At 38.3% G+C, this 26,315-nt stretch overlaps 1 protein-coding gene across 1 annotated transcript in view; it reads right to left on the reverse strand.

Moving 5' to 3' along the window:
* Positions 1–315: 315 nt before the first annotated feature.
* Positions 316–26,315, reverse strand: part of LOC150105495 (coiled-coil domain-containing protein 148-like) — a 143,633-nt gene continuing 117,633 nt past the window's right edge. The window contains exon 8 of the mRNA XM_090393974.1: positions 316–589. Coding sequence (XP_090250100.1) covers positions 400–589 — 190 coding nt within the window. The 3' untranslated portion in view covers positions 316–399. The remainder of the gene's footprint in view (positions 590–26,315) is intronic.

Genomic DNA, 26,315 nt, shown 5'->3' on the forward strand with positions numbered 1-26,315 from the left:
TAAATTATTCAATACTACCTAAAATCTTAAGGGGAAAAAAAAATAGAGCAAATGTATAAATATGGCTGTGGGTGGCTTGTAGTAATGTCAATGACATTAGATTTACATATTATGATATTTATTAAATATTGTAACATGCAGATACAATACATATTAAAGCTCATGAATAATATAATACAATATTACAAAGGTCAAAGACCATCTTCTCATTACAAGTTGCCACTGGTTATGACCATAATGTCTGTTCCGTAAAGTAAGAATATTTTTATAGTTAATTAATTTCTAAAGAATGCATCTTATTTATCAAATTTTATGCAAAACTTGTTTCACTGTCATGTAACACAACTCTTCAGTACCAAAATAACATGTTTTTGTAATTCTGGGATTATGATATGTATTTTAATTAACTGAAACATTTTTATAAGAAATAAATCTGGGACACAAAGTGCACCATTTAAAATGTATCATTACCTGCTTACGAAGACTTGCAATACGTTGCTGTCTTAATCTCTCTTCCTGCCGAAGTTTTATAAGTCTTTCCCTTCGCTCTCTTTGATGCTGGTAAAAGAGTTCAGTACGGTAGCGCACTCTATATAAATTAATTTTATAAATCAATAAAACTAATATATGAAAGTCATCAATAAAAGTTATATTTCAGCAGCGACAAAATTTATTAAATTGCAACTTTACAGCTATGGGCAACACCAATGGCAACAATTCTGCGATAAAGATTTTGTGCCATATGAAATAAACAACCTGTTATAGTTGTTGATTAAATATGTTAGAAAAAGCATTGACAGTTGCTTTCTCGAAGTCAACCATTAATGTTTCAGGATCTAACGATGAGCGTAAGCCCTTTAAAGCACTGAATAATCTGCTGTAAGTTAATTCTGATTTGCTAGGAAGTGAAGTAAAAAGCTGCCATGGAATCCTTAGGGGGATCTCATGCCAATCCCAAGCCGGGATAAAGAAGGAGGGTTGGTCAGATGAGTGTCGATGCTCTGACTGTAAAGAAAAAACATGATTGTTAAGTGATGCTTATACAATCAACAGCCTCAACATGCCGGCTTGGACGTCGCCCAGATCAACAGGGTCTGCGATACCAATTGAGCGATCGGGGTTGAATCAAAAAGTGGGAAACCAAAAGGAAACAGAAACTAACAGAACTATTATCAGTAGGAACATCGAATGTACGGACACTTTGAATGGCAGGAAAACTAGAATTACTTCGCAAGGAAATGAAGAGATATCAGTGTGATATATACTAGGACTGGCAGAGATGCAATGAACGTCAAAAGAAAAGATAAATGGATGCAAATTCATGATGCAGGAGTTGGTTTCCTTCTTAACAAAAAAGCTAGGAAATCACTCTCAGACTACAAACCAATCAATGAACGAATCATAGCAGCAAGATTTCAAGCAAAACTATTTAATATATCAATAGTCCAGATATATGCACCCACATCTGATAGCACAGATGAGGATATTGACTTATTTTAAAAGATCTGACAGAGACAATAGAAACAATAGATATAGAAACAAAGCAAGATGTACAAACTATTGAAGGAGATTGGAATGTCAAAGTCAGAACATATAATGATGGTTGGGAAAGAGTCATGGGAAAATATGATTTCAGAGAAAGAAATGAACAAGGAGAAAAAAAAAAAATAGAATTTGCTGTGGACCACGATATGATGATCTGTAACACAAGATTCCAACAAAAGGAGTGTAGAAAATGGACATGGAGATCAAGAACATGATTGATATGATTATGATTAAAAGCAGATGGACAACATTATCAAACTTTTCAAGGAGCAGATATAGACTCGGATCTTTTGTTTAGTGATTGCAAACATCTAGTTGAAATTAAAAAAGAATATATAAACCCCATCCTCAGAAACGAAGAGAGCAAGAATAAGTGAAGCAGAAATAGGAAGAAGGTACAGAGCAGTGTTAGAGGAGAAACTTAAGTGTGGACAAAGAAACAAATTCCAATCTAAGAGTGAAAGGAGTAATGAAGGCGGCAGAAGATGCAGTTGAAGAAACATCACCAGAAGAAGAAAAGATCAAGAAGAAATGGATTAGACAAGAAACACTGAAGTTAGTACAGGTGAAAAGAATGTTGAAGATAAGGGATACATCAGAACAAATAGAGGACCAATATAGAAGAAAGTGTAATGAGGTGAAAAAAGCATTAAGCCGGATAAGATGAAATGGTTAGAAGCCCAGTGCAATAATATAGTACAGTACTATGGAGAGCATAAAAACCAGGGAGGTGAACAAAATTATTAGAACAATTAATAGAAGGTGGCAACCATAGTTAAAGATGAAAAAGGCAACGTATTGATGAATAAAGATAAAATTATACAGTGATGGACATGATACCATAGTGAGTTATGTGAAAAAAAGCTGGATTTAGATAACATTGGGAAACTGATTGAAGAATTGAAGAAGGTATCACCACCAGATAATGAGTATGATATGGAATTGCTCGATTGGTATTGCGGACATTGTTGATCCGGACGACATCCGAGCCAGCATGTTGCAGCTGTTGATCGTATATGCATCAGATAACAATTGTGTTTTTTCTTTACTGTTAGAGCATCGACACTCATCTGACCAACCCTCCTCCTTTATCCAGGCTTGGAACTGGCAAGAAATCCCTAAGGATTCCATGGCGGCTTTTGCTTTGCTTCCTGGCAAATCAGAATTAACTTATAGCAGATTATTCAGTGCCTTAAAGGGCTTACAATAAATTTAGTTTAATCCTTTATCCAAGTGTAAGCAAACAAAGTTTGTGCCCTGAAGTATCTTCAGGACTGAGGCAACTCATAATAAAGGTGGACCAAGCTCTCATCACTTGTCTTTAGAATCTCCCATAATGCAAAGCACATCTCCTTGCTGACATGTATAATGCAATGCATTAAGGGAAGGGCCACTACCCACACTGGTTTCGACCTTTATTGAGGTCTTGTCAGTGGGAGCCAGATCCAGAGGTAGTGATACTAAGGTGGAAGTAATGGAGAGGTCATATTTACCTATACAAGTTGCCAAAAGGTGTCTCACCTTATTATTAAATTGCTCTGGATTAGAGAGAAAGATGTTGGAAGTTTTTTCCCACTTGGTTAGACTATAATAAATTTAGTTTAATCCTTTATCCTGAATATGCTTCAGGATAAAGGATAAGTACTAGATTGACATGCAAACTTTGTTTGCTTACACTTGGATAAAGGATTAAACTAAATTTATTATAGTCTAACCAAGTGGGAAAAAACTTCCAACATCTTTCTCTCTAATCCAGAGCAATTTAATAATAAGATGAAATACCTTTAGGCAACTCGTATAGGTAAATATGACCTCTTCATTAATTCCACCTTACTATCACCACCTCTAGGTCTGGCTTCCACTGACAAGACCTCAACAAAGGTCAAAACCAGTCAGTCTGGGTAGTGGCCCTTTCCTTAATGCATTGCATTATACATGCCTGCCTCAGTCCTGAAGATACTTCAGGCACAAACTTTGTTTGCTTACAGTTGGATAAAGGATTAAACTAAATTTATTATAGTCTAACAAAGTAGAAAAAAACTTCCAACATTAAAGTGCTTACGTTCATCATTAGATCCCGAAACATTATTGGTTGACTTCGAGAAAGCAACTATCAACGCTTTTTCTAACATATTTACATTAACAACTATAACAGGTTGTTTCATATGGCACAAAATCTATATCGCAAAAGTGTTGCCATTGGTTTGAAGTTATGCTATCAAACAGATACCGAATTCAACACGAAAATGAAATGCTTCACAACATTAGAATTTTTTCCAACAAGCGATGTTACTGATGGATTTGTTGAATTGACGATCCGTAGCAAAAAGTTAATTATTTACGCAGCATCTCTTTTAATATGCACAATTTTTAAATGATTTCATTATGTATCACTGTCATTCACCTTAATAAAGATTTGCCTTTTAATGAATTTATAATACCCTTTATCATCCATTAATTATTTACAAAAATTAATGCAAATGTCTTATGGCAAAAATGTTTGCGCTGAATTTTCCTAGAACCATGGATCACATTATGAAGGAAAGTGGTATTAAATCTGATATCAAAATTACTTTATGCAGATGATGTTATACTTCTGAATAAATCCAGAACAAGTCTGCAAGATTTCTTGACTAAACTTAATTGTTATAATAAATTTAATATGAAAATCAGCAATAAAAAGACAAAGACAATGAAATAGGCAAAAACATTGAAAATATTAACTGTATAATGAATAGTGAACCTATAGAAAAAGTAAAATATTTTGCATATTTAGGCACGATTTAAGTGAAAATGGCAAATTAAATATGGAAACAGACAATAGAATTATTAATGTTCAAACCCTAAAACACATCCCAACTCAATATTACAAGACTTGAAGATCGGTACTATCAACATAACAAGCCTGAATGGCAAAGAAATGGAGCTAGCTGAAGAATTAGATAAGTACCAGATCGACAAAATAGAGGTGACTGAAACAAAAGACAAAAACAGGTGAGATCTTTCTGAGCAATAAATACAAAATGTTATATTCAGGCAATGACAATCAAGGAAAAGAAGGAGTAGCCATAGTAGAAGTGGAAGAATTTTTTGAGGCTCTAGAGGAAAGCTACTGACACAATGAAAAAGGAAAAGTTGGTCCTTGCTGGGGATCTAAATAGCAAAGTAGGAAGTAATTGTCACACATACAAAAATATTTGGGGAAAATTTGGAGAAAAGAGCAAAGCTAATAATAATGGCAAATATCTGTTGGATTTCTGCTCAGGATATGGACCGGTTATTACTAACACCATGTTCCAACATAAAAATGTGCACAAGTTCACATGGAGAAAAGAGGCAAGTAATAAGAAAAGTCTCATTGACTATGTTATTGTTGATAGTGATGTTTTCTCCCTGATGCAAAATACCAGAGTGTGCAGAGGATTTGAAATTGGAAGTGATCACTATTTAGTCTTGAGCAGGATAAAATTGAATTTCATGTTGAAAAGAATAACATGTAAGAAAGTTTTAAAGCGAATAAAAGTTGAGCAGCTCTCAGATGTGAACTGCAGACTAAAATACACAAAGATTATTCAAGAAAAAATGAAAGAGTTTGATAACAGGAACCAAACCTTGGAGATTCTGTGGCAAACCTTGAAGAAAACCCTGATTGATTCAGCCAGAGAGGCTGCAAGGATAGAAAAATCAGAACTCCCTGGTGGACACAGGAAGTTAAAGAGGCAATGAAGGAAAAGAAGAAAACATATCAAAAATTCCTCGCAAATAAGTCAGCTCATGCTCTTAGAGAATACAGAGACAAATGTAAGAAAGCTAAATATTGTGTAAAACTAGCTACACAAAAGTCATGGGAGGACTTTGGCAAGAACATAGAAAATAAATATCAAGAAGGTGACGAAATATTCTGGAGGTTGTTGAAGAAACTTAGGAATAGAGGAAAGAGTGCTGTAAAAAGAATTAGAGATGATAAAAGTGACATGAAAATGGGAGAAAAAGATATCCTTGAAGTATGGAGTAATTACTTCGAAAAATTGCTAAATGAAACAAGCAGTGATAGCACAGAGGAAAAAAACAATCAACAGGCATACATTCAGGAATACATATCCATACTTGAAGTAGAAAAAGCCATCAAAGGCTTGAAATGTGGAAAGGCAGCAGGAGTAGATGATATTCGGCCAGAAATGCTGAAGTATGGTTGTATAAAAGTCTTACAGTGGCTGCACTGCATAGTTCAAAAAGCCTGGACAGAGGGAAAAATTCCTGATGATTGGAGTAGAGCTCTAATAGTACCCATATGTAAAAAGGGAAATAAAACTGAATGTGAGAATTACAGAGGTATTTCCCTACTGAGTGTTCCTGGCAAAATCTATGCAAGTATACTTGAGAAACGGTTGAGAAGAATTGTGGAAGAAAAGCTTGGTGAAGAACAAGCTTGATTAAGGCCAAATAGAGGCTGTCAGGATCAGATCTTCACTTTACGACAAATAGTCAAGAAATCATGGGAATATAACAAAGATCTATATTTAAGTTTTGTCGATCTGGAAAAGGTATATGAGAAGGTGCCAAGAGAGAAGCTATTCGATATGCTACAGTTATATGGTGTCAATGGGGGCATTATGTCAATCAATACTTAGTCTTTATTTGAGTTGTAAATCAGCAATTAGGATTAAAGGAAGTACAGGAAGATGGTTTAATGTTAAATCTGGTGTGAGGCAAGGATGTACATTATCCCCTCTGTTATTCATTATCTATATAGATCATATTAAGAAGGAAAGTGGTATTAAACATGATATCAAAACTGGAGATGTTAATGTCAGTTCTTTGCTTTATGCAGACGATGTTATACTTCTAAATAAATCTGCTACAAGTTTGCAAGATTCCCTGACTAAACTGAATAACTGTTGTAATAGATATGGTATGAAGGTCAACAATAAAAAGACAAAGACAATGAAAATAGGCAGAATCGTTGTAAAACATTTTACCTGTGGAACAAGTAAAACATTTTAGCTACTTAGGCACGATTTTTAGTGAAGATGGTAAACAAAATATGGAAATAGACAACAGAATCAACAAAGCTGATAAGGCAGGAAGTCGATTAAATAAATTCATATGGAATAAGAGAGAAATTAGTCAGAACACTAAATTATCTGTATACAAGACAGTGTTCAAACCAGTTTTAACTTATGGATCTGAGAGCTGGGTCAGAAGTAAAGCACTTAACCAAAGACTAGAGACTGCAGATATGAGAGTCATGAGAAAGATTAGATGCGTGAACAGATGGCATCAATGGCAATATCATATTAAAAACGAAGATATTAGGAAAGAACTTGACATTGTCAGCATCCAGGAATGTGTTAGCAGAGCTAATCTCAGGTGGTATGGTCACTTAAACAGAATGGGCGAGGAAAGATTAGCAAAACAAGTGTTCTCTGCCAGGTTGGCAGGAAAACAACCCATAGGAAGACCAAGACATAGATGGATTGATACGGTACAAAGTGCCTTAGACGATAGAAATATAAGATCTGATAATGGTGGAGTCTTGAAAGTAACATACTGATTTGGAGGAAAATTGTAGATAGGAAGTTAGTAATGATGTAAATTTTTCATGTAGTACTATCATATCCTGTACACCCCTTGAGGGTACATACATGGCAGTAATTTGATGATGATGATCATATGGTAAGAAATCAAATAGATTTATATGGAATAAGAAAAAAAATGAGTCAAAACACTAAATTAGCAGTATACAAGACAGTGTTCAAACCAGCTTAAACTTATAGATCTGAGAACTCGGTTATAAATAAAACAATTAAAGACAGAAATCTCTGATATGAGTCTGAAAAAGATTAGTGGAGTGAACAGGTGGCATCCATTGCAGCATCACATTAAAAATGAGCATATTAGAAAAGAACTTGACATTGTTAGCAGGGTAATCTCAGATGGTATGATCACTTAAACAGAATGATAGAAGAAGGATTAGCTAAATAAGTATTCTTTGCTAGGTTAGATGGGATGTTAGTAATGATGTAACGTTTTCATGTAGTACTATCATAATATCCTGTACAAGCCTCGAGGGTATATATCAATATTTTGATGATGATTTTAGTGGATGAAAGTGAGAGATTGATAACTGCTGCAGAAAATATAGTCAAGGTATTCAGTGAGCAGTTCATCAAGGTGTTTCCTCATCAGTGTGAAATCAGGTAAAGTGTAGAGAGTGAATTGATAAAAGACTTAATGGTGGGTGAGCAATAGGTATATGAGGCGTTAAGTGAGCTAGATGCCAATAAGGCAATAGGACTTGATGATATAACACCACCTGTCTTAAGGAATTCTAAGGAAGGGGTTCCCAACCCTATGCCCACGGGCACCATGGCGCCCGTCGACCAATTTGTGTGTGCCCGCCGCTGTTCAACCATGTGCCGTATAGTTTGAAATAATCACGCAACAATTCACGGCATGCTATATGATGCATGCATTAATGACACATGATGAGTATTAAACGCATACAATGTAAAGTAGACGCGCATTCGAAGTTGTTCATTCCAGTTTAAGAACTGGAATATCATCATATCCTCCTAATTATGAAGCGCTGGCCAATGAAATGCAATGCCAAAGATCACACTAACTTACATATATATATTTACATTTTTATATAATGTAAACTTTTAAGTAATAAAACATTTGATTATAATGTAAACTTTGTATGTATTCATTTAACAAAAGAATTCAAAAAATTTGCTTGAAAATATAGATGGTGCCTGTCGCCCTATCGGTATTTTAGAACGTGCTCTAGGAAACAAAAAGGTTGGGAATCCCTGTTCTAAAGAGTTAGCATCTACCGTGGCCTATCTGTTTAACAAGAGTCTTCCAACAGCACAAGTTCCAAAGGAGTGGAAGGAAGCCAAAACTGCTCCATTTCACAAAGGTGATGATAAGGATATGGAAACAAGTTATAGACCAATCAATACATATGGAGTTGTTAAGGTATGGGATAGGTTGGTGAGTGACAGGATACAAAAGTTTGTTAAAGAGAGGGCACATTTAACGCAAGTGCTTATGTACTATAACAAAGAGATGAATATATTTGACAAGGGAGATTCATATAGAGTGGCATACTTAGATTATGCAAATGCTTTAGAAAGATTGCCACACCACAAGTTGGTAACTAAGCTGAAGCAGGTGGAATTGTATAACACACTAGTGAGTTGATTAGGTGACTGGCTATCAGATAAGTGTCAGCATGCTGTGTATATTGGAGGTGAGCACTATTTCCAAAGAGAAAAGACACTAGTAGTGTGCCATAGGGGTCTGTTTCAGACCACTGTTATTTTATTTGTATATTAATGATACTGGGATAGATTTAACTGGTGATATGCAACTGTTTGCAGGGGAGAGTGATTAGGAATCAAGCAGATGTTTTGACTTAGAGGATGATTTGAATAGATTTGTATGAGTGGGCAGCAGTATGGAATTGTCAATTCAATGTTGCAAAGTGTAAGGTTCTGAAATTTGGTAGGTAACAACTGGATGCAAAATATACACTTGGTGGGGAAATTTTTGAGAAAGTTCGGGAGATAAGAGTCCTTGTAGTGATGGTGTACAAGGATCTGGAGTTCACATTGCACAAGTCATGACGACACCACTTCAAATTATGGAAATGATGCAAAGGACCTTAACTAGCAGAAATAAAGATGTTCTGGTTCCATTGTATAAGGCCTTGATCAGACCTCATGTGGATTGCTGTGCACAGATTTGGTCTCTGGTTTTCATGATGAGGAGGATATATTGGAAAGCATCAAGAGAAGACTGACTAAGGTTATAAATGGTCTTTGGGATGTTGGATATAAGGACAGATTGAGGGAATACAGATTGCAAAGCCTTATGAATAGGAGGAAGATTGGAATATGATTTGAGACATTTAAGTTGGTAAAAGTTTGTTACCAGGTTAAGGTGAAAAAATTTTTTCACAGACTGAGAGAAGGGTGCAGAACAAGGGGAACATCCCGGAAGCGCTATAAGGAAAGTGTGAGCAGGGACATAAAGAGCAACTTCTTTGCATGGACAGTGGTTGTTGAGTGGAATGCATTGCCCGACATTGTTGTGAATGAAGAGACACTGAATGAGTTAGTTTCAAGCACAGTTTGATGGGTTTTATGTGTAACGATGTTTTTCTCTCGTGATGAGTCTTTTGACTCCATGGAGGTCTGGTGTTAATAATAATAAAATCAGATGGAACGAAAACATTCTTCAACACACTGGAGAAGAAAAAAAATTCATTTGCTTAGTTATATTATTATTATTTGTTGGATCTTCATACTTTTTTTTTTCAGATAAAATTGCATTGCATTACCAGTACAGTGCTTTGTCCCTGTTTTAATTTCCTTTTTTTAACACCACTTTCACTATACTTTCATGAAAACATGTGAGAAGAAACTTTGCTCATTTCTGTGAGCAATCAATAATTTGATAAGGTAGGTAAATCCTGCTGTGTTATCAGCTTATATATAAGAATTCAGCTTAAAGAAGTGCCTGCTTCTTAGCACAATAAAATGATAATAAAAGAACATTATATTATTTTCTTTCATAAAACTACTGGTTGTACATCATATGGTATTTCTTTAGAGATTAGTTTAAACCACTGTTTTTTATCACTTACACTATTTCCTTATATCTATAGTAGTGTAAGTGAAACACTAATAAAACTTCTCTCTCTTGTGAGTCAATAATACTAGACTGACAAGAGAGAGAAGTTTTATTTAATTTTGTATCTGTGATCATAGCATTAATTATTATCTCAAGACACTATGGAGTCAAAGACTAATCTAGGAAGTCCTTGTTTCATACACATAGCTCATCATAACGTGCCTTAAACACACTCAAATAATTCTCTGCAGACACCACACTCTCAGGCAAGGCATTCCAATCATTCACAATTCTGCATGCAAAAAACCGGATTCTCACTCCCCTGCTCACACCGTCTTTATACAGCTTCCAGGGATGACCTCTGGTTTTTCCCTGATCTCCTGCTGTTTTCTGTAAAACCTCTTCAACATTGATCCTATAACAACCCCTTACTAACTTGTAGGTCTCTATCCTACCTCCTCTCTTCCTCCTATCCACCAGACTCTGTAAATTGCATCTTCTCAACCTGTCCTCATATTCAGCATTCATATTCAAAAGACTCTGGACCCTTTCCAATATCTCTTTGTTCTTTTGAAAACCAGGTGGCCAAATCTGTGCACAAAACCATTTGTGGCCTAATCAAAGCCCTATACAATGGAACAAGAATCAACTTACTCCTACAAGTCAGTGTCATCCACATCATTCCCAGAATTCTTTGTGTTGTCCTCACAATTTTGGCAATGTCCCCCCCCCCCTAAATTTCATAGTTCATCCCAACTTTGCATCATTTGCAAACAATTGAACAATTGAACATCCTCAATCCAAATATTTGCCAATATCACTAACATACAAGTTAAACAGCAATGGCCATAAAGCAAGCAAGGCATTCCAATCATTCACAACTCTGCATGCAAAAAACCTGCTTCTCACTTCCCTGCTCACACCCTCCTTATACAGCTTCCAGGGATGAACTCTGGTTCTCCCTGATCTCCTGCTGTTTTCTGTAAAACCTCTTCAACATTGATCCCTTACTAACATGTAGGTCTCTATCATATCTCCCCTCTTCCTCCTATCCACCAGACTCTGTAAATTGCATCTTCTCAACCTGTCCTCATATTCGCCATTCCAGAGATTAGAAACTACCTTAGTCAGTCACCTCTGGAACCTTTCCAATATCTTTGTCCTTTTGAAAACTAGATGGCCAAATCTGTGCACGACACCATCTGTGGCCTAATCAATGCCCTATACAATGGAACAAGAATCAACTCACTCCTACAAGTCAGTGTCATCCACATCATTCACAGAGTTCTTTTTGTTGTCCTCACAATATTGGCAATGTGTCCCCCTAAATTTCAGATCCTTATCCACCATCAACCCCAAAATCTCTTCTCTCCACCTCCAACAATATATCCCCACCAAGCATAAATTCTACATCCCATCTTTGTTTCCCAAAAATTAAAATTTTACATTTTGCAATATTGAACTCACATCCCCATTCCCATTCATTCAATTTATCCAAGTCTTCTTGTAAGGCCACATCTGCTCTACTCTTCATAGTTCATCCCAACTTTGCATCATCTGCAAACAACTGAATATCCCCATCCAAATATTTGTCAACATCACTAACATACCAGTTAAACAGCAATGGCCCTAAAGCAGACCCCTGAAGCACACCAATAATGACTTTCCTTTTCGTAGATATTGCTCCCCCACACAACTTGCTGAAATCTATCAGATAGCCAGTCTATGATCCAATGCACTAATCTAATATCCAATCCCATCCGCTCTAGTTTGACTATCAACTTCTCATGCAGTAATCTATCAAAAGCCTTTGCAAAATCTAAGTATACTACTGTGTATCCCTCAACTCAATCCAAGGAACTATCACCTTATTTTAATAAGTAAGTAGATTACTAAAACATAACCTCCCTTTAGTAAATCCATGCTGTTCATCAAAGATAATGCAATTGTTGTCAACCCAATTCTGGATCCTAGTTCTCACTAGCTTTGCCTACCACAACACCTGACACACAGATAGGAAGAAAATTTGATGCTTCAGTTCTATCACAATCTTGCCCTTCTTCCACTCCTTTGGAACTTGACCCACCGCAAGAATCATATTGAAAAAATATGTCAAGGCAGATGTCAACTCCCTAGCACATTCCTTCAGAATACCTGGTGATATATTATCAAGTCCCACAGCCTTATTAACATCAAGTGTGCTCAATTCCGCATACACCTTTTGCTCACAGTCAGTCTCTCCTCCTCCACTGCTCTCTCTCTCTCTCTCCATGGTATCACATTCACAAGAATGAAAAACCTTTATGAACTGCCCATTTAGTATCTCCACTATATCTTCCACAGCAATTGTCCTTATACCATTTTCTCCAATCAATGTCATCTTTCCATAACCATTCTTTTTTTTTTTGCTGGCTATATATCGAAATAACTCCCTAAGATTCTTTTTGCCTTCATTAGTTAACAGATGCTCATACCCCCACTTTTGCTACCATTACCAACCAAGTCACCCTCCTTGCCTGATCTTTGTAATCCTCATGAAATTGGTTCTTACTACTTCTCTTATGATGCCTCCTTTTTTCTCTGTATAACATGCTTAATCTCTTCATTCATCTTCAATTTTTCCATTTCACACCTACCTTATTCAACCTTATGACCCTTGGAATACATTTAGACAATGCTTCTACTAGATAGTTCTTGAATATCACCCAAGCTGCAGTGATTTCCATTCCAGTGAACTCCTCATTCCCTGATACACCTGCAAGCTGTCTCCTGTGCTTCTCATAATCACCAGCCTTATAGTTCCACATATACCCTTTTCCTCACAGAGGTCTTCACACTGCTGGCAACTACCCAGGTAATCACTTCATGGTCACTCTCACCAAGTGGAGAGTGATTTGACACCTCATTTATAATAACATCCTATGATGAGATGATCAAATCCGAGAACCTTGATCCTCGTATGCCCTTTGTTACATACGCGGGAAGTCTGAAAAGTTCTCAGCCTAAGAATGAAAAAACAAATTTATAATTTCAAAATTATTTTTATTTTTCAACATAATCTCCTTTAAGACTAATACATTTATTCCAGCGATACTCCAGCACCATTATCCCATCCCTGTATCATTCTCAGTAAGATCTGCAAAATATAACAGTACAGCTGCAATCACCTCTTGATTCGAAGAAAAACATTGACCAGCAAAGAAGAGTTTTAGTTTTGGGAAGAGATAGTAGTCAGAGGAAGCCAAATCTGGGGAATAGGGTGGATGTTCCAACAATTCATAGTGCAGATCCCTTAATTTTCCCATTGCCAAAACACCTTTGTGGGCAGGTGCATTGTCCTGATGAAAGATGATTTTTTTCTTCTGCAAACCGGGTCTTTTCTAACAAATATTTTCGTCTAGTCTGGTTAAAAGATCGGAATAATATTCCCCGGTTGTCTTACTCTTTTCAAGACAATTAATAAACAAAATGCCTTTAGCATCCCAAAAGTCAGTCATGGCATGGGTGACTTTCCTGCTGATGGAACCGACTTTGTCTTCTTTGGAGCTGAGCAACCAGCTTCTGTCCACTGTTTTGATGGCTGTTTGGATTCTGGTGTGTAATGGTGAATCCAAGTCTCATCGATAGTAATAAATCGATGCACAAAATCAATTTTATCCTCGTTAAAATGCTCTAAGCACTGTTCAGAGATTTTCATGCGAATGCGATTTTGTGTGAGTGCAATACCCATCTTGCCAAAGCTTTTTCATTAGCAATTTTTCATGCAAAATATATCCTACATGTTCTTTTGAAATGCCTATAGTCTCAGCAATTTCATGCACTTTGACTTGCCTGTCATCCAATACGATATCGTGCACTTGACCGATGGTTTCTAGTGTTGTTACACTTTTTGGATGTACTTTGCGTGGATCATCTTCAAGGCTAGTATGGCCATGTTTAAACTCGGCAGCCCATTTGTAATTGTCGATAACAAAGGAGAAGAGTGCCCACAAACTTTTATGAACTTCGAATGAATTTCTTTTGCCGTTAAACCTTCTTTTACAAAGAATTTTATAACAGCACAATACTCAATTTTATCCATTTCAAGGGATACAGACAACACTTTTGCTTCAGACAGCTGAATAAAACAAACTACTTGATAGAATGACTTGCAGCTTCACATAGATGCTTATGACAGATGTACCAACTTAGAAAAAAAAAATCTTGTCGATATTGTTGTCATCTATGGTTGCGGCCGAGAACCTTTCATACCACCCATGTACCGTCTGAGGTAGTTGTCACTCAAGAATCTAAGAAACTCATTTTCTTTACTTCCAGTTGCTATCTCATCATCCCAGTCTATACTGCCACAATTAAAATCGCCCATAATGATCACCCTTTTCTTATTTGCTTGGCTAATTTGATTATACATTTCATAGTCACTACCATCCACATATAAGTATTTCCAACTATTCACCTCTATTTCACACCATGCTGCCTCAAAACCATTGGCACTATTTCCCTCTTGCATCTCTACTTTGTATGGACATAACTCTTTCTCTATCATTAATTGCACTCCTCCCTCCATCCCTTTTTACCCTCATGAAACACATCATATTCTTCCATCTTTATTCCTGTCAGGATGCCATCTTCATCCAACCATGTCTCACTTATTCCAACAATTTTTGGGTGAACAGACTCAATTAATGCAAACCATTCCATTTGCTTTGTTTCTTATGCTTTTAGCATTTGTATAAAAAACATAGCAGCTTATTCCTGATTCTATAGCTAGTTCCACTGATACCAATTATTTGATGTGACTTCTCCATGCTTAACTCAAGCCATCTCTTTTTCTCCTTATTCATCTTAGTCTTCAAATCCAACTGTTTTCCCCTGATCCCAGGTCATCCCATTCCCTTTTTGTGTACACATGCATTCACATCCTTTTGGAGCATCTACCTTTCTCATGCTGTGTTCCTCTGTCCACCGAGAGCCTCCCTGTTTCCTTCTCTGTCTTGCACACCTGTTCTCCCATTCTCTATACTCATGCCACTCAGTTCTTCATTCATAAGCACCTCTTCAATCTCTCCTGTTCTTCCACATCGCTTCCCACTTCATGAGATTCATTCTTTGCATTCACTTCTCTACCTTCCAACAGCAGTGTCTCTCCAAGCAACTCACACCAAAACCACTCAAATGCACTCCATCCTGCTATACAGTTCAAACTCATTCCACACATTAACAAACTACACTCCTTTCCCCTCTCATTTTAGTTAACACATCATTCATAATCTTTGCTCTACATCTCATCTCACCACTTTCATACCTGGGCAACACACTTACCACCTTTCCTATCACACTAATCTCTTTTATCCATCTCAACAACCTCCTGATATCCAATCTGACGTGTTCTTCGTTCACAGTCAAGTCATTTGTACCTATTACAACTACTAACGCTTTTGCTCGCTTACTTCTCATATCTAATGCCTCAATCACTCTACTGATTCTACCTCCAGCAAAATATACTTTGTGCATCCTCTCATACAGCACACCTTTAATAACTGAATCACTATAAATGCCACTCGTGGATCTTTTGTTACTTCTTTTATATCAACATTATTTGTTTTCATCATTTTCACTCTTCTATATATATCTCAAATTCTCTTAACTTCATTCTATATTCATTTCATCTCTTGCCTCATCTTAACCAACTCAACTTTCGAATCTTGCATCACATTTTTGCTGTCATTCATTCTTTCGAATTTTTGAACCTTGCTTCACACTTTCACTGTCATTCATTCTTTTGAATTTTCAAACCTTGTGTCACACTTTCTCTCTCATTTATTCTCTCAGTTTTGTTGCCAGCCATACAGCAATCAATGCCATTCACCAGCTTATCTTTAACTGCACTTTGTTTTTTAACTTGCACCACATTCACATCACTTTCGTCTTTCTTACTATCAATTATTAAGTTTCTGAGATTGCTCATTCTCTTTATTAAAATATATTGCTTAATTTCTTTAACCTTTTTATATACTACTTAATTTCTTAACCTTTTCTATCAGATGAGCACTCATCCCCTCATGGCATTCTGCAGAATTTCTGCAGTTATCCTGCAGTTGGGGTCACAGCATTAATACGTATCATTGACAGAAGCAGCTGCTACTTGCAATGTTTGTTATACACGCATATTCAAATAATTTCCTTGTATCGCACTTTTTGCTTTTGTGAAAATATAATTCTGCCAGTAGAAGGCAAACTGTTTAGTCTCCTGCGACATACGGTCTGCGGAAAAAAAAAAAAAGACAAGTTTAGATGTTAAAAATACCAAGCAATTTTAAACCTGGTTTTACTCCATTTCCCAAGTAAGCAAACAGACAAACAAGTCAAGTTTGCGCCTGCAAGTGATGCAAGTCTAGCTGATCCTACAGGTAGTGCAAGACCAAGGCAACTCGTGGTAAAGGTGGCATAGGCTCTGATCACTAATCTTAATATTTACCCTTAATGCCAAAACACATCTCCAAGAAGGGGATGTATGATGTTTTGTATTAAAGGCAAGGGGCCACTACCCAGACCAGTTTTGACCTTTATTAAGGTCTCATTAGTGGGAGCCAGGCTAGAAATACCAAGATTTAGTAATACAGAGCTTATAAGTATTTTACTAGAACAAGTTACCATAAGGTGTTTTAACCTTATTAAATAAAAATCTCTGGAGGAGATATAAATGTCGAAAGTATTTTACCTTGGGTATAATAAATGTTAAAAATACCAAGCAATTTTAAACCTTGTTTTACTCCATTTCCCAAGTAAGCAAACAGACCAACAAGTCAAGTTTGCACCTGCAAGTGATGCAAATCTAGCTGATCCTACAGGTAGTGCAAGACCAAGGCAACTCGTGAAAGGTGGCATAAGCTCTGATTGCTTGGCATTTTTTACATTTATTATACCCAAGGTAAAATACTTTCTACATTTATATCTCCTCCAGAGATTTTTATTTAATAACGTTAAAACACCTTATGGTAACTTGTTCTGGTAAAATACTTATAAGCTCAATATTACTAAATCTTGGTATTTCTAGCCTAGCTCCCACTGATGAGACCTTATTCACCAAGACGTGAAAGAGAGCTCCAGTTCCAGTTTGAAGAAGAAAGAACTTGTGCCTTCCAGTCCAAAAGAGGATCCAGTTCCTGCGGCCCAAAGAGAGAGCTCCATGCTCACTTTCTACAGAAGTACCTCGGCGTTGGTAAGACCTTTTTTCTTATTATTGGCTCTTTTACCCATTCCTTCTGCTATCTCTTCGCTTGTTGTGAGGGACACCGGGCATTCCCCGACTTCGCCCTCCTTTACCTCCCCCCCCCTTCTACAGCCAGTAGTTAGGTCTTCCCCCAACAATGCCGTTATTCTTACCCAGAACTAGAACGCTTGGCATCGAAGTCAAGCGGCTCCCAGATGAGTGGATGTTAGTGAAAGCTCTGATTGATACAGTAGGGGCAGAAAACATATACGGTTTCACTCAAAAGAAAGATTCCAAATTGTAGTCAAAAATGACCAAACAAGAAGCAAATTATTAGAGGGTTCCCCTGTGCGGGACAAACGATCAAACCTTATTTAATAGGGAGTTTACGGAAAACGTTAAGAATAACTAGATTTCCCTTGGAATACCTGGAGAATGAAGACAATGTCAAGAAATTTTTTAGCCAATGGGGCGATATTATTAGTATCAAAGCATTTGAACATGCTGATTACAAAGGCTGGAAAACAGGCGATGTTGAAATACAGATGGATATGAAAAAGGAAGTTCCCAACTTCATTTTAGTGGGCCAAACAAGGGTCATGGTTAACTACCCGGGTGTTAAAAGATTGTGTTTCCGATGTAACTCTGAGGGTCACCTAGGGGCAGAATGCCCAAAACTACAGTGCAGAAATTGCAAATCAACAGAGCACAAAATAGTAAACTGCACAGAAGCTTGTCTTAAATGTGGGGACTTGACCCATAAAGTGGACACGTGCTCGCACAGAACACTCTCAGAAGCAGCTGGAGGGACCATAATACCGATCAGTGCTATACCCCTCGGTAAACCTGAGGTATCATCAGGGAGCGATTTTCCAGAGCTCCGGCAACAGACCGAAAAAGAAACACTAGCAGAAAACACAACCTCCATGAAACCCGTAACGGGTAAGACACCCAGGGCAACCCGCCACATCAAGGAAATAACAGCCAACTTCGAAACCCACAGCAAAGAGGAAGAAGTTGTAACAACCAGCGCCCCAATAAAGCGCACAAGAGAGGCAGAAACAGAAGAGGCAAAAAAGGCTAAACAAAGCAGCCTACTCTCGTCAGAAGACGAAATGGACAACATCCAAACTACAAGCCAACGCAAAGGCACCCAGTCCCTTGAGGAGGTGGTAACAAAGACAGGAAACCTATCCCCAGTAGCAGACCAACCTGCAGAACCCCATTCACATATCTGCAGCATGGACATTTATAGCGTCACAGAAATGGATTTTCAAAACGACCTCGTTATGGATATTCCAAACAGCTCCGATAGTGAATCACAGGTGGAACATGTAGAGCAACAAACAGACAACACCCCCCCCCTTCCTCCAAATACCAACATGGATTTTAATATTGCCACTTTAAATACCAACGGTTTAGGCAACCCCTTTGCACAAAGCACTGTCTGGAAGCTAATGTTAAGGTACAAAATTAATATCCTCCTGATTCAAGAAACCCATTTTTATAAGCATTGGGACGTGGAGAACTTCTCGAGAAGCAAATCAGTCACCAGCTACTGGTGCTTTGGGGATGCTCACTCGCGAGGGGGTGGGGATACTAATTCGCCCCCCAATCGCGGGGGGGGTTCTTCAACGTCCAGAAGGATGCCATGGGATGTCTAATAACAGTGGACTGGAAGTACGGTGGCCGTACCATCCAGCTTGTTGCAGTATATGCCCCGAACAACCCATACCACAGAAGCGGTTTCTTCTCTGCCCTTGAAAACTACCTCTTGGGAGCAGAATACCTAATAGTAGCTGGGGACTGGAATTGTGTGGAAGACACATGTTTGGACAAAGTAGGCGGGAACGCAAACTCCGGAACCAGTGGAACCGCAGCTCTAAAAAGATGCTGTGTAAATTTTGATCTCGTCGATATCTGGAGGAGGAATAACCCATCGAAGGTAGAAACAACGTGGTGCCGTGGCCAGATATCGACGAGACTAGATAGGGTGTACGTGTCCCAAAACTTGGAACAGTATGTTCAAAGGACACATCACACCACAGCACACAACATGTCAACAGACCACAAATTGGTCATTTTAAAAATTACACTCCCAGAGGTTATGGAAACAGCCAGAGGTCCTTGGAGGCTTCCTCCTACCTTTCCCAGTCTTTTTAGCAACCAGCTACAGAAACTCTGTAGCTGGTTGCTAAAACGTTTTCCCAGTCCCAGTCGATGTTTTGGACAAACATCAACTGGGACTGGGAAAACTGGCTGCACTTTAAGTGGCAGGCTAAGGAACTGTTTCAAAAATGTGGGTGCGAAAGGGTCTACCAACAACGTAAATGGCTGAGGGATCTCTACAGGGAACTCAGCTGGTACCGGTCAAGCGAACGGAGCGGAGTTCCCTGCAGACATCTTATCAGACAGGTAGAAATAGATCTGCAGCAAGAGCAGCAGAGTAGAGTCGATGACCTCGACTTTCGCACGAGACTCTATCTCAGAAATTTGGAAACACCCTCCGCCGCATTCTACAATCAACAACGGGTGGCAGCAAACGATGAAAGAACGATTTACCAGATCGAGGAGAAAGGCCAGATTCTAAATTCAACCCATGAAATACTCTGTCACTTTCACCAGCAGTATCTCGGCATCTTCGCTGACCAGCAGGGCACGGATGACTTCAGTGAGTGGGACATCAAACGTTTTCCCGAGCATCTTAGCGCCCTGCATGACAGGCTGATAACTGCAGCTGAAATAAAAGCCACGTGCAAAACGATGAAGACAAAAAAGACCCCAGGGCCAGACGGACTGGGGATAGAATTCTATAGATCTATCTGGGACCTTGTACTGCCAGCACTAGTAAAGATCTTTAACGAATTCCTCACTTCGGGAAACATCCCCGAGGAATTCGCTAAGAGCTATACAATCTTTATCCCCAAAAAAGACCAAGATCGGACCTTGTCAAATAACTGGCGTCCCATCTCCTTAACTAACCTAGACTATAAACTTTTCGCAAAAATTATCTGTACACGCATTAAGGGCGGAATAGAAAACATAATAACAAGTTCACAGGTCTATGGAATCCCAGGTAGATCTATGTAATTTAATCTCTTCCTGCTAAGAGACCTAATCAGACTGGCCAAGGAAAAAAAATACCCCCTGGCACTTCTCTCCACCGACCTGGAAAAAGCGTTCGACAGCGTCAGCCACACGTACTTACAGGACACCCTAAAAAAAGTAGGCATAGGCCCGTGACTTTGGCGTACAATTAAACATATGTATGCGGAGGCCTCGACACAACTGTCTATTAATGGGTTTCTGACAGAACCAATCCGTATAAAGAGAGGGGTTAGCCAAGGCTGCCCACTAAGCCCCCTTCTCTTTTCCCTAGCATTAGAACCCCTCATCAAAAGAATAGAGAACACCCCTGCAATTAATGGTATTCCACTGCCCCAAGTCTCCAAACAGTGCAAAATAGTAGCATATGCAGATGATGTAGTGGCCACACTCAGAGACTCTGAGTCTATCTGCATCTATCTTGACATACTGCAAAACTTTAGCATAGTCAGTGGTCTCCGAGTTAATGCACAAAAAACCAAAATCAAAAATTTTGGAAATTTCCATAACACCGGACTTCCCTACGGTTTAGCGCTGCATACGCAGCCGCTAACAATACTAGGAGTTCCCTTTTCTGAGTCGCTAGCTTTACCAGTTAAAAAATTACAGGAAATAAGTACGGAAAAGATAAGTCTATTCAAACTGACCTTTTTCTCCTTTTATGGCAGAGCCACAGTGATAAAAACAATCATTACCCCAATGCTGATGCACACAGTCAATATCACAGGCATCACACTGCTACAAGAAAACCAATTATCCAAAAAACTCATAGATTTCTTCTGGAATGAAAAAAAACATGAAGTTAAAAAACAATACCTGCAACTAAAACACGAAGAAGGGGGGGTACGCTCTGCCTGATCTCAAAAGCTTGCTTTATGCAAATACATTCAAAACCGTATGGAAGGCCTTAAACTCAAACCATATTTCAGGCCTCCTAATTAGATATTTTATAGGACTTTTCCTCCCCCTCTTTGGAACCACGGACTATGCTGGACCCCGTGCAAGGGTTGTGCCCAAGTGGTACCGCACACTAGTAAAATCACTCACAGTACTTAGAGACAAAGGAACAGAAATCCTCACACACAAACCCAAAGCAGTATACTGGGATTTCTTCCAACTCTCCAGGCGTGATACACCAAACCTCGGGACAAAGAATGAAATTCTCTTTAAAAACATCAAGAATAGCTGGGGACAGCCTTTTCATCGGGATCTGGCCTGGCGAATAGCTTATGGGCGGCTCCCGGTGAAACAGGTTAAATCTAGGTACGTACCCAGTCCATGCGATCCCTTTTGTGATGTCTGCCGGGGCGTGGAAACGGTGGAGCATTTCTTTTATTTTTGCCCACCAGCCCAACGCGTCTGGCAAAGACTGAGCACAGCACTGGGAATCCCGATGCAATCACTAGAAGAGGTCATACACCTGCAATTCCCGCCACCAGTCAACAAGACCCAAAAATTCGCCATTTTTTTAATTAACGTCTTAAAGTATCACATCTGGAAGGTACGGAAAAAATCCCAGGTACGGGACGCAAATTTAATGTACGCAGAAATAAGGAAAGGTTTCTTTTTTTATCTTCCTAAATTTCTTGCGCAAGAGAGACATCTACTAGGCGACTCTAAATTTGTGAACAAATACTGCAAACCACCGAAAATATGCTTTCTTATACAGGGACGCATCAAGCCCTGAATATTTCTTTAGTATCTCCAAAACTCCATCTAACTCTCCCTAGGAAAAGTAACAACCACTCTGTTCTTCCTCGCCACAAAGCTTTCGCTGGCACGGTTTCCTTTACTCCAAATAAGGGGGGGGGGGGTAGATCTGAGAACCCGGGCTGCGAAGGCTTACTGCGAGGCGGTGCGGCTCCTCGTGAGCGGCATCTCTCGGGCCAGTCTTCTACCCCATTCTAAGTCCCAGTGGTACCAGGTCTGTAAGTTCATTATTTTGTTCCCTTTCAGTTCAACTGGCCGGACCTTAAGTCCTTTAATTTTTATGTAATTTAAAAAAAAAATAAATAAATAAAATAAAATAAAATAAAATGTTCTAACTGAAAATACTGTTTTCAAAACAGGTCAATGGATCTCCTTCATAGATAACTGACGAAATTATTAAGGATAAATTTATAAGTGAACTTTAGTCAAAATTTTTATGGTTAAATTTTCTTTTTTTTTTTTTTGAACAGATAAATTGAGAATATGTGTCACAGACCAATTAGCCATATATAAGGCTAAACAGGTTGACTGAGGCCTCTTTTACCTCCTACTATCCTACTCTATCTTTCATTATTCTCCTCTCTTACTGTTTGCTGACCCTCAGCATGCTTTATTCTCCAAAGGCCTATGATGAGAGACATGAACTCCCATTCGACCTTAATAAAGGTCGAAACCGATCTGGGTAGTGGCCCCTTGCCTTTAATACAAAACATCATACATCCCCTTCTTGGAGATGTGTTTTGGCATTAAGGGATTAGTGATCAGAGCTTATGCCACCTTTACCACGAGTTGTCTTGGTCTTGCACTACCTATAGGATCAGCTAGACTTGCATCATTTGCAGGCACAAACTTGACTTGTTTGTCTGTTTGCTTACTTGGGAAATGGAGTAAAACCAGGTTTAAAATTGCTTGGTATTTTTAACATTTATTATACCCAAGGTAAAATACTTAACGATTAATACAAGTTTAGATATTAATCATTAAGCAACATTAAGCAATATATATTATGACTGTAGCATAATTTTAGTACCAGTTTAGCCTGGTTTGGTTGATAGAGTGTGGTGTGTGTGTGTTTGGATTTGGAAGCTAATCAATTTGAAGCACTTTTTCAGAATAACAGTTAAGGGAGGCAAAAATGGCAGCAAGAACAACATCCAGATGCACGGGATGAAAACTGAGAGCCTTGAGTGGTGTCGATTTTACCAAGATAGTTCGTTGTTGGGAGTGTAATATGCATGCACAGATGAATGTGGTAGATGTGTTTGCTGAGGGATTAAACAAAAGATGAGAGAGAGAGAGAGGGTCTGGAGAGAGGATCTGTAGAAAGTGTGATATGTTAATGGATTGCAGATATTAAAATGCAAATTGGGAAATCGAAGTGAAGAATACCAGATGAAAGGCAAAAGGCAGTGATGGATGTAAGACTAAGAATGAGAACCAGAAGAGTGAGCTTGAAAATATGAGTGTGGAAGATGTGATTGTGAATATGGAAATAACTAAAAAGAAAAACCAAGTGTAACTACAGAAGTGGAGTTTTGTGCCTGACTGACGAAGCATTAGCATAAATGATTACTGGATTGCAAGAGTGGAAGAATCAAATGATTAAGATAAGGATTGAAATAAGGTATGTACAGAATGAAATCAGACATATGGTGGATACAAATAGAAGAATGTGAAAGAATGAAACAAAAGATAGTGGAGCGAAAGAAGTAGTAGAACTCAAGAATAGCACTATATGGAGAGTATCATAAAAGATGTGGTTGGATGAGAAGGTGCACAAGGTATGTTTTCCTAGAGGAAGAATGAACAGGGTGATTGAGGCACTGGATTTAAGAAGTAAGTGAGGGAGTTAGTGGTTGTGGTTGGACAAATTATTTGGTTGGGCACAGGAAGAATATGAGACAAAATATCAAGAGATTATTGACGACAGTGACAGACAACAATGTAGTAGGAAGGGTAGTTTGTGTGTTGTCCAGGTAACACAATGATGAGTTGCAGCAGAGAGCAAAAATCTTGAATATAATGTTAATGGAAATGTGTGAAGAGAAAAGAGTGCAGTTTGTGAATGTGTGGGATGCATTTGAGAGATGAATGAAATTGAATAAGAGTGATGGACTGCATCTGAGAGGTTTTGGAGTCATTTGGGAAGGTTGCTGCTGGAAGGAAGTGTAATGAATGATGAAAACAAGCCAAGATGATGTGAATGAGCAGAAGAGTAGACTAAGGGAGACTGATGTGGTTGTGAATGAAAAAGAGAATGAGAGATCAGGAATGCAAGTTGGACAGGGAAATGGAGTGGGGGTAGGGAGACATGGTGTAAGGAGAATGGACTCTGAAAGTGGCAATGAATGCATGTGGGTGGGTGGTTAGCACAGGAATACATGGGCAGATTGAGTCTGGATGGTGTAGAAGAAGAGCAGACAGGAGGGTGAGAAGTTACAGATGTGAGGCAGCATGAGTAGGACTGGTTATAGGCCAAGAAATGAATTATGTTTATTTAAATTAAGGGGATATTAAGTCCCACGTTGTTTTAAAACTGAATAAGAAACTCAAAGATTGGAATCAGAGAGTTTCATGGCGAATATAGTAAACTATAAAGTATCGGTGATTACTAGCGTGAGCTAATGCAAGTAGTCCTAGTACGCAGTACAATCTCGGGCAACTCGTAGCAAAGGTGGTAAAGTTCTGATCGCTATTCTTGGTATTTTCCATGATGAAAAACACATTTCCTGGGAAATGTATGCTGTTATTACATTATGGCGATTATTAGCTCATGCTAGTAATCGCCGATACTTTATAGTTTATTATATTCGGCACGAAACTCTCTAATTCCAATCTTTGAGTTTCTTATTCGGTTTTAAAACAATGTGGGATTTAATATCCCCTTAATTTAAATAATGTTTCTATCACCGAAATGAAGCCTATTGGCTCTTTATATTTAAGTAACTTAATGGGTGCACCTGTTTGACAACTTGTATAGCAGAGTATATAAGTTCTTTTCGCTATACCCTTTGGTATTAATTTGGTCTAGCTACTCACTGATGAAGCCTCAAAAAAGGCTGAAACCGGTCTGGGTAGTGACCTCCTGCCATAATGTAATAACAGCATACATTTCCTAGGAAATGTGTTTTTACATTATGGAAAATACCAAGAATAGCGATCAGAACTTTACCACCTTTGCTACGAGTTGCCCGAGAGTGTACTACGTACTAGGACTACTTGCATTAGCTCATGCTAGTAATCACCGATACTTTATAGCTTACTATATTCGCCATGAAACTCTCTGATTCCAATCTTTGAGTTTATTATTCGGTTTTAAAACAGTGTGGGATTTAATATCCCCTTAATTTAAATAATGTTTATATCGCCGAAATGAAGCCTATTGGCCCTTTATATTTAGGTGAATTATGTTTATTTATGAATGCTAGGAGAATCAGAAATAAGAGCAATGAAATTGGATGAGAATGACATTTTAATAGAGAATAAAAATGGAGGGATGTGGTGTTTTTTTGTGAAGATAGGAAAATAAGAAGGAAGGGGGGAGTGCTGCTGTTGATAGTAGGGGAATTATGTCTGCAAAAGGTTGAGGAGGAAAGCAGTATGGTGTGAAGTGGTGATTGATAGAATGAGATATTTAGTGGGGTGTTGCCACAGGCCAGGAAATGTGAAGGCAAATAAATGTATATGCAACACTTAGTAAGCAAATAAAGGATTATCATTATGAGTGATTTCAATTATGGTAATAGAAAGGGGGATGGTAAATCCCTTTATGTTTTAAAAGCCGGGTACGAAACTCTGATCGCAACCCATAGAGTTTCATGCCGAAAAAAACTATCAGCAGGCCCAAGTGTAAATGATCACTTGGGTAGTACAACACCAGGGCAACTCCATGCAAAGGTGGAGCAAGCTCCCTCACTAACTTTAATATTCTCTCATAATGTAAAAGCCAGCTCCTAACAGATGTATATATATTGTTTTACATTATGAGAAGAACTCACTACCCAGACCGGTTTCAACCCATTTGTACTACCCAAGTGATCATTTACACTTGGGCCTGCCTATAGTTTTTTCGGCATGAAACTCTATGGATTTCGATCCG

Source organism: Typopeltis vanoorti, chromosome 6, assembly GCF_054136105.1.
Source record: "Typopeltis vanoorti isolate ZY-2024b chromosome 6, IOZ_Tvanoo_1.0, whole genome shotgun sequence".
Lineage (NCBI taxonomy): Eukaryota > Metazoa > Arthropoda > Arachnida > Uropygi > Thelyphonidae > Typopeltis > Typopeltis vanoorti.